The 13,332-nt window shown below is 57.1% G+C and overlaps 1 protein-coding gene across 3 annotated transcripts; it reads right to left on the reverse strand.

The window, feature by feature from the left end:
* Positions 1-419: 419 nt before the first annotated feature.
* On the reverse strand, positions 420-13,332 carry PCIF1 (phosphorylated CTD interacting factor 1). Of its 3 annotated transcripts, none has more exons than XM_082361726.1 (17): positions 11,648-13,332; positions 9,660-9,926; positions 8,261-8,403; positions 8,046-8,170; positions 6,638-6,775; positions 6,330-6,460; positions 6,061-6,215; positions 5,240-5,387; positions 5,062-5,145; positions 4,705-4,804; positions 3,459-3,621; positions 2,604-2,776; positions 2,374-2,460; positions 2,104-2,288; positions 1,337-1,430; positions 1,069-1,244; positions 420-971 (listed from the first exon to the last, which is right to left on the reverse strand). In XM_082361726.1, exons 3-17 carry the CDS (start codon positions 8,382-8,384, stop codon positions 734-736), a joined length of 2,121 nt encoding a protein of 706 aa, XP_082217852.1. In that variant the 5' UTR covers positions 8,385-8,403; positions 9,660-9,926; positions 11,648-13,332; the 3' UTR covers positions 420-733. The 3 variants fall into 3 exon arrangements, with proteins under 3 accessions (XP_082217852.1, XP_082217853.1, XP_082217854.1); XM_082361727.1 differs by having other exon boundaries at positions 9,759-9,926; positions 11,648-13,331; XM_082361728.1 differs by lacking the exons at positions 8,261-8,403; positions 9,660-9,926; positions 11,648-13,332 and having other exon boundaries at positions 6,638-6,873.

Raw genomic sequence — 13,332 nt, forward strand, 5'->3', positions numbered from 1 at the left:
CCCAGACCAGGTGCCTCTGACCTGCTCTTCCTCCTGACCCTTGACTGTAAAACATACCTGGCTGCCCACTCACTGTGGTGGCTCCAGGGCCAGTAGGCATCTAGGTTTCTGCCTGGACACAGCTACCTGCCCTCTGCTCCCCAGAGGGATCAGTGAAGCTGATACCAGCTGTGGGAGTTTGGGGCTTGCAGATTATCGATGCAGGGCTCTGGACCCTTCAGACCTCCTGGGCATAGGCGGAGGCCACCAGGGACCCAGTTGTGGGGACGACAGGATGAGAAGTTAGTTAAGATACCGGAGCCCTGCGTTGGGTGTGAAGGCCCAGGGCTCATGAGAAGGTGAGCCTGGGTGTAGCTGCCTGTGGTCCCAGAAGTTGCTCCAGGTTCCTCAGCCTTCTCTGCCCTCAAGACCCTCACACATTCTTGAGGGGGGAGGTGGTTCTGTATTTCCTTTTACAAATGAAACAAGGTGGCAACAACGATGGGGGCGGGGGAAGGAAGGGAAGGCATGGGGCCTATTTACAGGGGACTTGGAGTGAGCTTGAGGTGGGAGGTTGAGGGGATGCGGGCAGGGAGGGGAAGCCCTGGCAGAGCTGTAATCTTCCTATGTCATTGGCAGTCTGGGTCCTGCTGCCACCCCAGAAGGAGGGTCCTGGGATCCACTCAGCCCCAAGAGGCCTGAGCGCCAGCAGTCCAGACCAGCACCCTGGGGCTCCTCCTCCCCGCAGGATGTGTTAAGTGGAGTGAGGCTCCCGGCTGGGGCCCTGCTCGCGGCCTGAGTCCCGGTCCTTGGCCTCCGAGGAGGAGGAGGACGACGAGGAGCCGACAGAGCCATGGCTGCGGCCCGACTGCCGGTAGGCGGCGCTCAACTCCTGCAGCCGCTCGGGCGTTGGCCCCCACTTGGCAAATCCAGGGTCGTTCTGTAGGAAGAGCACGGCCGTGCTGTGGACGGCCTTGTAGTGCATTTCCTCCCTGCGGGCAGAGGCAGCAGCTCAGGGAGGGGCCCGGCCCGGCCTGGTCAGCCCTGCCCGGCAGCCCAGCCCTCCTGCCCCACCCGCCCAGCACCCACTTCTTGCAGACGTGTTGGGAGCCGCTGCGGTACTCGTGCTCGAAGGCGGGCAGGACCAGCTGGTGGCGCTTGAAGCGGCTCTGCTCCATGCGGGTGAGCGCTGGGGTTGGGGGTTCCCGCCACTCGGGGATGAACACGATGAAGGACAGGGGCTCTGGCGAGCTCTCGAGCAGTTTCTGTGGGAGGGGCCCACGGTGGCCATCAGGGCCTTGCCCTCCAGCGGCCGGCCATCTTGCTCGCCACCCCCCACCCGTGGCGACACACCCACCTCGAAGTGAGAGACCATGGCGTCCATGAGCTCCTCGCAAAACGGAGGGTTGGCCTCGAAGGAACCACTCAGCGGGGAGAAGTCCAGGCAGGGCCTGGGGACAGAGGTGAGCATTTCAGGTCCCACCAGGACCCAGCCCCTCCACCAAGAACAGGCGCTGCCCCCGTGTGTAGGCAGCCAAGTTGGAGAGATGGCTCTGGTCAGGCCAGAGGCCAAGAGTCACCCTTAATTTGTTCTGGGACAAGGTGTGGCCATCTCTGTTGAATGGATGAGGACACAGAGGCTCAGGCTTGGTGGCCCAAGTCCACTGAACTGGTTAGTGGAGGAGCTGGAGCCCCAGTCCAGTTCTGACCCCAGTGCCACCACAGCATGAGCCACGCCCAGGAATCCCCTGCTGCTGAGCTTGCCCTCTTGCCGGCCTGGCCGCAGCTCCCCCTCCCGTCCGCACCCCCAGGCCCCCGCCACGCCTCTCACTCCTCTCAGTGCCTGGAACCAGGCGCTGCTACTCCACACCTGGGCTAATTCTCCTGAGAGCCACAGGCTGGGTGAGGGGTACCACGAGCTGGGTGAGGGCGTGGCACAGGCTCCCAGACATTGAGCCACATGTCCAAGGTCACACAGCTGGTGGGGGGCGGGGCAGGGATTACACCCAAAACTGCCCAGCTCCAAAGCCCTCAAGCCTCGGGAAGCAGCTGACCAAGGTGGGCTCTGTGCTCTGGAGGATGGCTGCCTGGGCAAGAGGGAACCCACCGGCCCCGGACTCTCACCCGCGGGAGCCAAAGTAGCCGTCCGTGTCGGGGAAGGCGGAGCAGTACTGGCGAAAGTAGCAGTTGAGGGGTGAGGCGAAGCACTCGAAGCTGACGCCGAAAAGTCGGTGGAGGGCCTCGAAGACGTGCACGGGCAGCGACCCCTGCAGGCCTGTCCCCTCGTAGAGGCCCACGCCGAACATCATCTGCAGAGCAGCCGTGCTCAGCCTCTGGGGCACAGCCTCCCCGCCCCGCAGAGGAGCCCCCCCTCCAGCTGCCCCAGGCCCGTACCTGGTACCGGCGGAGAAGACACCAGACTCGGGGCAGGAACCTCTCAAAGGCAGAATCGTCGATGCAGCTGTAGCGGTAAAGGAGCCACTGTAGGACAGAAAGCAGGGGGCTTCAGCAGCAGCCCTTCCCTCCCTCGTCACTGCCTCCTGCAGAGGACTCCAGGTCCAGTAAGATCAGCCCTCACATCCCCCTCCTGGGGGCACCTGCCTCCCCCACCCCCCAGCTCTTACCAGCTTGCTGAAGTAGTTGCGGCTGACCTTGACCATCTCGCCCTTATACCGGATGCAGACCACGTTATTCTCCACGTGCATTTCCACGCTGGGCATGGGAGGTGCAGACACGGCCAGCCGTACCGGGTAGCAGTACACCAGGCGGGGCTCCACCTCGGGGGCCTCCACCTCCTCTGTGGGCAGGAGAATAGTGAGGGGCCGCCAACTCTCACCCTGGACAGCCTCAGTGCCTACCGAGGGCCAGGCGCTTCACACGCGCATCCCAGTAACCAAGGGCGGTAAGTCTCACCCTGTGGAGGAGTAAACTGCAGCTCAGACAGTTCGGTAACTAAGGAAACAGCTAGGCAACTGGCAGGAGCAAGAACCGGTGGCCCACGTCAACACGCTCCGAACTGACTCGGGCCCCCGGGCCACCATGCCTTGGGGCCTGGTAGGCAAGCTGTGGGTTTGCTGCCATGCAGAAGTATGAGACCTGCACTGCCTTCATCGTAATAGTCACAATACCTTATTTAGGGATCTTTTGGGGCTCAGCACTTTAGTTCCCACGGAATCCTCACATGCTCCTGTGGCCAGGTGTCACACCTCAGTGAGGCTTGCAGAGAGCGGATGTGAAAGCAGGTCCACCTAACTACTTACCCTGGCCTGTCTTGCTCTCCCTCCTCCGGCTCTCCCTTTCTCATCCCCTCTCCTGTTTCCTAGAGGAGTGCTGAAACCCCAGAGCCGAAGGCCACAGCAGGTCTCGCCCCAAGCACTGCCGGGAGAAACAGGCTTCCCCACACCAGTCGGCGGCCTTGAGGCTCAGCCTCACTTGTCCCTTCAGTCAGGGCCCGGGATACTGAGTTGATGGCGCCCTACCTGGGATGTTGTTTTCCTTGAGAATGGCAAGGTGCTTCTCTCGGATCCGTTTGACGTACTCCAGAGAGATGTGGTAGATCTTACTGCAGATACCTTCCACGGAGTCCTTGGCTGCAGCCGAGACGTGGGGGCCACACTGCCTCCGTAGATGCTCCAGGCGATCCTGGAGGAGACACTCCTGATCAGGGCTCTAGTGGGCTGGCTGGGGAGGGCTGTTAGATTCCAACAGTCCTCATTCTGAAATAGGCTCTGCTACTTACTAGCTGTGTCACTTTGACAAATCCCTCAGCATCTGTGAATCTTACTCCTCAACTGCTAAGGGAACACAAAATACTTACCTAACAGGGCAGTTTGAATATTAAATGCGATCATTCCCATTAAGGGCTTCGAAAGCCCCGGGCATACAGTAAGTGTCCAATAAATGCCAGCACTTATTGTTGGGGTTACACTGGGCCAAATCCCTTGATACTTGCTGGGGAAACAGACAAACCAGGCACAATCCTTGCTTATAAGGCATTTGCAGTCTATGGGGAGAAAGACTATTGTAAAACAGGGGCTCTTTGGTCACTGCAGATTTGCAATTTGAGCTTTTAGCAATTTGTAAGGTTAACTGTAGGCATTTGTAATTATGCTGAATTGCACGTGTCAAAGTGATGGGTGAAAATGAGTCACTCTGGCTAGTGAGTACACCTACCTTTGTCACTCTCTATGTGTCAAGTACACAGTTACTATCGTGAAGTGCGAAACCTTGTCCCTTGTGAAAAATGGTCCTGAAAAGAAAGCCCATTGCTAGCACTGGTGGAGAGTTAAAGAAGTGATGGGTTTGGGCCAGAAAACAGAATTGTTTTGGACACATTAAAGTGGGCGATTGAATCTGGTGGTAGCTCTTAACTGAAAGAAGGCCACACACACACACCCAAGAAAAGGCAGTCTGTCGATCTGTTTCCAAAAATCTAAAGGGAGGTGTTGAACATTCATTAAGTTGAAAAGGCAGCTACTTATGGTGTGTGGCCGAGCACAGGATTCTATTAAGAACGCGGATAGAAATGTTCTTTGGGAGAAAGCCAGGAGCCTAGAGGAACATCTTCACAGACGTGAGTTTGGGGACTGATGACTGTCACAGGCCCACTGTACTGCACAGGAGGCTGCCGTGGGGCCCGCCCAGCCTTGGCAGGCAGAGTGGGCTTCTCGGAGACAGTGGCCACAGAGCCTTTCCACCACTGGCCTTCCGGCTGGGGCCACTCACCATATAGTCCTCCTTGGAGGCGGAGTGGTCCTTCCGCAGCCAGCTGAAGGTATCCTCCACGTTCCACTTGACCACCTTCCTGCTGTCGGGAGATGCACTCCTGCCAGTGGAGGGTACATAAAGGGGCCGGCTGTTAAGCGTCTGCTCCACCCTCCCTCCTCCTCCCATCCTACTTCCACTGGCATTTGGGCATCAACACCCAGGCTGACATCATGACCCTTGTTCTGCCTTTGGGAGCTGGCCCCACTCCTGCCACCAAGAGCAACGACAGGGCCCTGAGAGCGGGCCAAATGGCCTGTGCCCTCCCCAACTCTGGTCAGAGCCCCCTTGTGCCAGGGTCACGAGACAGAGCCAAACCTGGACTCGATGAGCCGCCTGGCAGCCTCTGCGTATTTGAAGAGCAGACGCTTGGCTTCCTCCCGGAACTTGATTCGGGATAACCTGGGTTAGAGAGTAGGCAGAGTTAGAGCCCTTCTATACCGGCCTGGGCACACAAACCAAGTTGCTGGGGTCGGCCCCAGCTGCCGGGCTGTACCTGATGGGAATGTCATTCATGATTTCGCGAAACATGGAAGGTGACACGACCGGTTCGCAGTTGCTCGGCAACAGGGGATCAGAGCCTTTGTCCACGACCTTGCGCTCCAACATCCAGCGGTTGAAGGATTCCCGGGGGGGCTCGATGCCTATGGGACAGGAGAGCTGATGAAGGTCTGGATTCAGTCAGCGGGCTCCACGCCAGCCGGCACAGGAGGCATGGCGTGGGCACTGGAGGTGCAACCGTAAACAAGACAGCCCCTGTTATGTCAGGAGCTGAGTCCTAGGCAACATTTCCCAGAGTATTCTGAGAATTGCTAGTTTTATAAAGGGTGTTACAAAGAGTAACAAAGAGGGGAGGGATGGAGTCTATATTTCAGCCAAGTTAAGCAGGCTTATCTACTAATTCATAAAAGCTACAGTTTATTACGCATTTCCTCCTTGTAGTAATCCTGTGAGGTAGCGGTGCTCGGGTTTTTATGCTCCTTTACGGATACATAGAAAGGCTTCGAACAGTGCCTGGCAGACAGCACTGGAAGTGTTAATGATTGTTTCTGTTGCTTTGGCGTTACTGATCCCAGCCACCCTGTATGTAGGCACTGTTACTGTCGCTGTCTTACAGATGAGGAAACTCAAGGGCAGAGAAGTTCATCGATAAACCCGAGGTCACAGAGCCAGTGGTTAGTGGAGCCGGGACCCCTCCACAGCACACGCTCAACCACTGGGCTCCACTGTGCCATTCCCTGAGCCCCACTGGCCAAGCCCCAGCTCTTGCTGACGGTGGACGGAAACAAAGGAGGCTGGGGCCCGGGCGGCAGTTACCCTCTCGCTGCTGGCACAGCTCCCGGTAGTGCTGCCGAAGCTTCAGGATGAGCTGGGAACGGAGCAGCTCCACCTCGGGATGCGGAGGCAGCACCTCTGATGGCCCCCGGTGCTTGATGACGGCGTTGGTCTGAATGTCGAGATCCCAGTACACCCTTGGGGCACAGACGGGAGCAATGAGGAAAGGGATGCCCTGCCTGCCACCCCACAGTCCCAGGCTGGCTGAGCATCAGTGATCGGCGCCCCCAAGCCGATCAGCAGGGACTCACTCAGTGGGTCGGAGGAGAGCTGCCTGCTGTTTGTCTTCAGGGGATGTCCCCCAAATCTTCAGGGTTGGGGTTCCTGGGACGCTGGGGGAGCTGGGCACTGACGGGCCCGTGGGTGTCATGGGGATTTCAATCTGGAGCAAGAGTCAAAGGCATCAGGTCAGGAGAGCTGGCCCACGCTCCGACGCCGTGTGCAGCTGGTGAGCTGCGCCCCGGGCCCCCTCCTGACCAGTCTGCCGATGCCCAGCGCTCACGGGGGACCTGACTGGGCTGCCGCGGCCCAGCCAGCTCCTGAGTCCACACTCACTCACCTTGGGCTTCTTCACGCCGTTGCCGCTGGGCTGCTCTTCCGAGAGCTGCCGCTTTCGGGGCTTGTTCTCAGCCGGGGGGGTTTCCACCAAGCTTGAGTCTTGGGGCAGGGGGGTCGCATTCAGCCCCAAAGGGTCCGACTGGTGGAGGGAGACCAGCAGAGTTGCAACCAGGGCCAGCGGCTTAGGAGTCCCAGTACTGCGGAGGCCTGACGCCTCCCGCCCCCCTGCTCCTACTCCTTGGAGAAGAGCAGAGGGGGCTGGGATGCAGGAGGAACACTGGGCCCCACTCCTGCCTGCTCCTTGCAACTGTGTGCCCCGGGGGAGTGCCTGCCCTTCCTAAGTCCCTCACCTGCAAGACAGCCAAGCTGAGCCCGACCTCGCCACTGAAAAGGTGATTAAAGGACCAGTTTAACATGACGTCTGGCATGAGATCAGTGCCCAGTACATGTTAGCTTCTTTTCCTTAAGAACCAGAATGGGGGACTCCCCTGGCAGTCCGGTGGTTAGGACTCCGAGCTTTCACTGCTGAGGGCGCAGGTTCAATCCCTGGTGGGGGAACCAAAGATCCCGCAAGCCGCTCAGAGCGGCCAGAAAAAAAAAAAAAAAAGAACTAGAATGAAAATTAGGAATAAAGGGAAAACTCAAGAGACTCTGGGAAGTCTTTTGGTGACACCGAGAGCGTGTGTGTGATGGTGGGCAGCAGGGCATAGCCCTGAAATTCCTCAGGTGCGGGTCCTGCTCTGCCTCTTACTGGCTTGAGGTCTTGGGCCAGTCACTTCCCCTCTCTGAGCCTGTGTCTTCATCTGCAAAACGGGGGTGGATCGTGCCAAGAAAGTCTGCCCCAACTGACGGCGATCCAAAAGCCCACATTCGCGCCAGACAGCCCGTGCCCACACTTCCCCGTCACATCGACATGCCAGTTCCCAGACGGCGCTCCTCACCGCTTCCTGCTTTCACTCAGCCTACCTTCTCACCTTAAGCGCTGGTTCACAGAGAAGCCTTCCCTGTCCCCTTCCCCTCCCCAGACCCGCTAAGAATCCTGCTGTACTCTGACACAGTTCTTCACGCAGGTGCTACACTGTACTCCTCCTGGCCCCTCCAGTAGACTGTGTGTCCCCTGAGCGTGCAGGGGCAGGACCAGGTCTATCTTGTTAACACCACATCATAGGCACAGTGCCCAACATGCAGTACACGTTCAGCATCGTACACTATAATCATCTTTCTAGGTGTCACACAGTCTCTCCTACTGGAGTGTAGGTTCCACGAGGGCAGGATTGTGTCTGTCTTGCTTGTCATTGTGTCCCCAGGTCCTGACACAGGGCTAGGTACATAATAGCTGCTCAGGGTACATTTGGGGAAGGCCCAGATGCCAGAAGCTGCTGAGACCCCTGCCCGAGGCTGGCACTCACAATCACATCGTGCTGGCCCAGCACGGGCATCTCCCACAGGGACTGGTTGGTGAACCGGTTGAAGTAGTAGGGACGGTTCTCCCTTCTGCTCCAGCACTTCTCCCAACCGGCATGCACCAGCTCCTCTGCAAACAAGCACGGAACCCAGCCAGGGTCAAGACTGCTCCTGGGCACCCTTCCTACCCCACCGCCCAACCACTGCCCCTCGCCAGTACCTGGGAGGTCCTGCACCAGGCGGATGGGCTTTGGAGAACAGGGCTGGCTCTGATTGGAGGTGCCTGGGGAGTGACTCAACAAGGATGCTTCCTCCCGGGGGCTGCCGTGATTCTCATTGGCCATCTCAGCACCCACACCGGACCTGCCACACAGAGGACCGAAGGGTGTCAGGGCCAGCAGGGCATGGAGGTCAGTTCCACCCCCCGCACTGCACCCCAATTACAATCCACAAGGGCCCCAGTGACCACCTGCACATGTGGAGAAACCAGTCCAGTCCCTTCCTGGACGGCCAGCCTTGTGCCACAGGAGCCCTCAGGTCTAAGTTGCCGTTCCCTCAACTGTAAAATGGGTGCACTCCTGTTGCTCTTTTGGCCTGGAATACTCTTTCCTCGCTTCTCTGCCTGGCTTGCCACTAGGTCCACATCCTCCAGGAACCATTCCTTGACTCTCCCTTCCCCAGACTAGGTGATCAGAGTCCTAGGATTGAAGGATTGTAGCACTCAAATAGTCTGGTCCATTAACTTGGTTTGTCTCCCCATTAGACTGTCAGAACTCCCAGGCCTCAGTACTGGGTACAGTTCAGCTCTCTCCAGCGCTCAGCATGGTACCTGGACCCAGCAGGAGCTGTATTCATTCTGCCAATGTTTACAAAGCACCAACAGTGGCAGACAAGACAGAACAGAGTCTGCCCTTGAGAAGCTGTTCCCATAAGAAGAAATAGTAACTGTTCCTCTTTCCTTTTCCTATCCAGTAAAATCTAACTGGAACACAGCACAGCCGAGGAAGGGGCATGGCATCTAATTAGATGCCTTGTTCTACACTACAGAGCAGGAAGAACCAGTAGGACTGAGAAGGAATACCGAGTTCAGTCCTTCATAATCCCCAGGTGAAAATATACTTTAAACACCAGGAAGAAGGTCAGCTCCTTCTGATTTGTATTCCTAACTACCCCACCCAAAGCACACCCAGCACAAGCCTCAACGGCCGAAGTGGTTCCCAACCGGGCTGTCAGACTCCTGGGGGCCAACTAAGGTCAGCCTGGTGCTCCTAAAGTTGTTTTCAGCGTCACAACACCCAAAAGAAATCAAACATTTACCCACAAAAAGACCACAAAGGCACGTTTAAACACTGGTCATCTATCTGAAATTTTATCAACTGACTATGGTCACATTGATTATCTCATGACAATCAGAAGCTCTGACGGTTGTTGGCGACATCGTAGCGATCACTGGCTTGTTGATTTTATTGTACACCCAGTCACAGACATCTTTGTTAATTTGGAAAGGGGAAAATGAACGGTTACTCCGTCTGTACAGTTTGGCAGATAAAAATGCAGGGAACAAGAGAACACACATACAACAAAAGGGGGCCAGGATAAAAAGGTTTGGAACCACTGACCAAGGGGAGCTGCCTTGGTCCTCTGGGGAAGAGGAATTCCCGGTGCCTCGGGGCGGACCCACAGGTCTCAAGGCTGAACAAGGTCCCTCTTTCTCTCACCCTCTGGGGTCTGCAACGCTAGCATGAGAGGGCTTTCTTCTCCGGCCAGTTGGACCCCCTGGTCCCACAGAGGCAGTGGGGAGGCCTGCAGGAAAGCGTGCAGTGCAGGCGTGTGGGCTGGTCAGCAGCGGAGTGGACGGGAGCCCAGGGGATTCCTTGCATCAGCAACTGCAGAGCAAAGAGAAGAAAAGAGAGTCACAGACCTGTGAAATGCTGCAGAACAGGGACAACAAGAGGGGCAATGACACAGAGCACGTCGGGAGCCCCCAGGACAGGGCGGGACACTCTGTGGGAGATCTGGGGATTCAGGGGATGAAAACGGTACTTCTCAAGCTTCCCAACCAACAGGTTCACCCTCACAGACTTGCAGCCTGCACCGTCCCACGGGATCCTGAGTTGAAAAGGGCCCTGAGACTGGTTTAATGCTCTGCTGTCACGGTCTTCACATCTTTAATAAACTTTTAACAAGGGGCCTGTGTTTTCATTTGTACATTTGATGTCACGAATTATGTAGCTGGTCTGGCCAACCACAGTACCCCTAAGACGAAAGTGAACAAACATACGTATCACAGATTGGGGGTGGGCATGGTCCCAAGCCACCCACAGTGAGAGAAAAACACATTTCTTTGAATCAGGTCTTTAATTTTAAAAATAATAATAATCCATGCCAATGCATTACATAGCACAGCGTGTTCACCTTCACTGAAATATTTTCCCCAAGAAATACTGTGTGATACTGATGCACCAGGTAGATGAACTATGCAGAGGAGGGATAAGCAGCACAGCTTAGTGAGGCCAAATGGGGACTTGGCAGTGTTTCCAAAACCAGCTGTGCATCAGAACCACCAGGGAACTTGTTTAAAAAACCCTCAGATTCCTGTCCCTCACTCCACATCGTAGAGATGGGGAGGGGAGATACACAAGAATCTGTATTTTTTAAACACAGCGCAAGAGTGGGATTGGGAGACTGGGTGACTAATCTCACTTTTCACCACTTCAAATCTTTACCAACTTTTTTATGATTAAAAAGTTTTTTAATTTCCCAGGTGATCTGGATGCAGCAGGTCGGTGGCCAAAATACCAACCCTGGGTTTGGACAGACGCCGGTTCCAGAAGCTTCTGCCACTTTCCGGCTTAGAACCAGAATCACTCAACCTCTACGGTCTCGATGCGTAGAGCTTAGCACACTGTACACTCTCAGTAAGAGATAACTGCTATTACTAAGGAAAAGTTTTTATTTATCCTGTGGCTTCCCGGCCCCCACGCATACCGCAGCTCGACAAGGGCCCAACAGCTTAAGGATAAACAAGCGTATCTGCGGAACCCGAGGAACCCACCAGAAGGAAGAGAGTCCGACTCCACGATTGGAGGAAGATGGGGCGGGATCATTTCAGTAACGCACCAATCAGAATACTCCGGCCCAGTAGGGAGCAGTCAAAGGGCTTCCAAAGTGCGCAGGCGCGGGGGGCGCGCGATGGAGGGGAGGGCCCAACCCCCGCCGCGCGCGCACCTTGCCCCTACCCGCCAGCGGGGGCGGGCTGTTTGGCGCGCGCGCGCCAGCCCATCTCCCGGACTCCGCCCCCCGCCCCGCCGCGCGCTCCCGCCCCCGGGCTGAGGCGACTCAGAGTCGGAGACCGACACAAAGGCGGTGGCGGCGGCAGCGGCGGAGGGGCTCTAAAGACCGGTCCGCCCGCGCTCCCCGGACCCAACTCCCTCATCCAGGCCACCGGCCCGGCCGCCCACCAGTGGGCCTAAGATGGCGACGGCGGCAGAGACGGGGCAAGCGGTAGCCTCGAGCGGAAAGCGCCGGAGGGGCCACCGCCGCCTGGCTTCGGACCCCGGACCCTGGCGCGGCTCGCGGCGGGACGATGGCTTCCTGGGGCTCTTACCTGCCCGCAGCGGACTCGAGGGGACGCGGCTACACGTTCTGCTCGACCGCCCGTTTTGCCGCCTCCGCCTCGCCCTCCCCAACGCCGCTGCCGCCATCTTGTGTCCCGGGCCGGGACTCCGCGCTGCGCATGCGCTGGTACCGCCTCTGAGGGACCTCGCCGCTGCCGCGCCGCCATGTTGAGTGTGGCAGGAAAGGCCGACTCTTTAGACCCCGCTTGCTATGGGCCCCCTCCCCTTCCTGCCGTCCTTCCCTGCTGTTCCCTGCGGGTCTAAGGATCGGGAGGCAGATTTGCGGGCCCTGGGGTGTGGACTGAGGCAGGAATGAACCCACAAGCACGCTCCCTGCCTCAGTTTCCCCCGCGAGCGCACCCGCTGGGGCCCCAGGACCTGGGTGGGCGGTGCGATGGTAGTCGGGCTGAGTGTGCGCACCAGGGGGCGCGGGGCGGGTTTGAAACCTGCGGGGGCTAGGCTCAGACGCCCACCTGGGGGCGGAGTCCTGGTGACGTAATCTCTGGACGTACAGAGGACCTGGGTTTTGGCTGTGGCGCGCCTCCGCCACTTCCGGGCAGTCGCTTGTCTTTGGACCGTTGTGCAGAATGTTTTCCAGCCATTTCTTATATGCAGGCTGCATGCACATCGAACTTTCTCCCCTAATGAGGCTGCACAAGTTCTAAGAGCCCCTGAGTAGAAGAAACTCAAAATAGCCCTGAGAGACATATAATAAAGACGGATTTTGGCAAAGTTGGGAAATCATAAACTAAATGCATCAGAGGGCTTTCCAACACTGATATCAGTGGTTGCTAGTTGCAGTGCAAAACCTCACTGAGACCTCAGGCCGGCCACCATAGTTAACCCAGCAGGAGAATGGCAGTCGCCAGGTCCCTCATGCCCGGCTGCCTGCAGGATTCTTTGGTAGGGGCGAGCAGGCGACTCACTAGCTCCACCTCCCTCTGGCCTCCCCAGTAAGCCGACCTCCCAGTGATAGCTTAGGAAGACAGGCTTGCCACCTGCTGTTCGACTTGCGCTTCCCACGTAGAGCCTGAGGCTGCAGATGCCCCAGCTGGGCCGCCGCTCCTGTCCGTGGTGCCTGGTCCCAGCAGCTTGGTGGGGTTGGGCGAGTGCCGGCAAACCCGAGGCAGTAGTGTGAACAGTAATTAAGAACTAGGGTTCCCATCAGTCTGACTGGGTTCAAACTCCTCCTCCACCCTAAATGTAGATGTGTGGCCTTGAAGGAGTTGCTTAACCTCTTTAAGCTTTAGTTTCCTCTAATGGAGGATAAGGCTGCCTACCTCATCACGGTTTGGTGAGAATTAACTGGGATGGTGCCTGTGGAAGTACTCAGCACAGCAACTGACACTAACAGATGTTAACTCTTATCACCTCACGGGGTTTGAGGCTTGCTCCACGTAGATCTGAGACCTCTGAAAATAAACCAGCTCCTTGTAGGCACAGCAGGTGCAGCGATCCTGTCCTCACAGTTCACCTGAGAGGCTTGACAGGCAATCAGATGCAGGGTCCCCACCTCAGACAGACAGGGGAACCACATGTCCTGCTTTGCCTGGGACAGTCTTGATTTATGTCTGTTGTCCTGGCATAATTATTAAAATGGCTTCCTTTCTCAAAAGGGCCCTGGTTTGGACGATAAATTATATGGTCACTCTAGACTTACAGAATGCCCAGTTTT

Source organism: Balaenoptera borealis (genome assembly GCF_965194805.1).
Source record: "Balaenoptera borealis genome assembly, chromosome: 16".
Taxonomy (NCBI): Eukaryota; Metazoa; Chordata; class Mammalia; order Artiodactyla; family Balaenopteridae; genus Balaenoptera; species Balaenoptera borealis.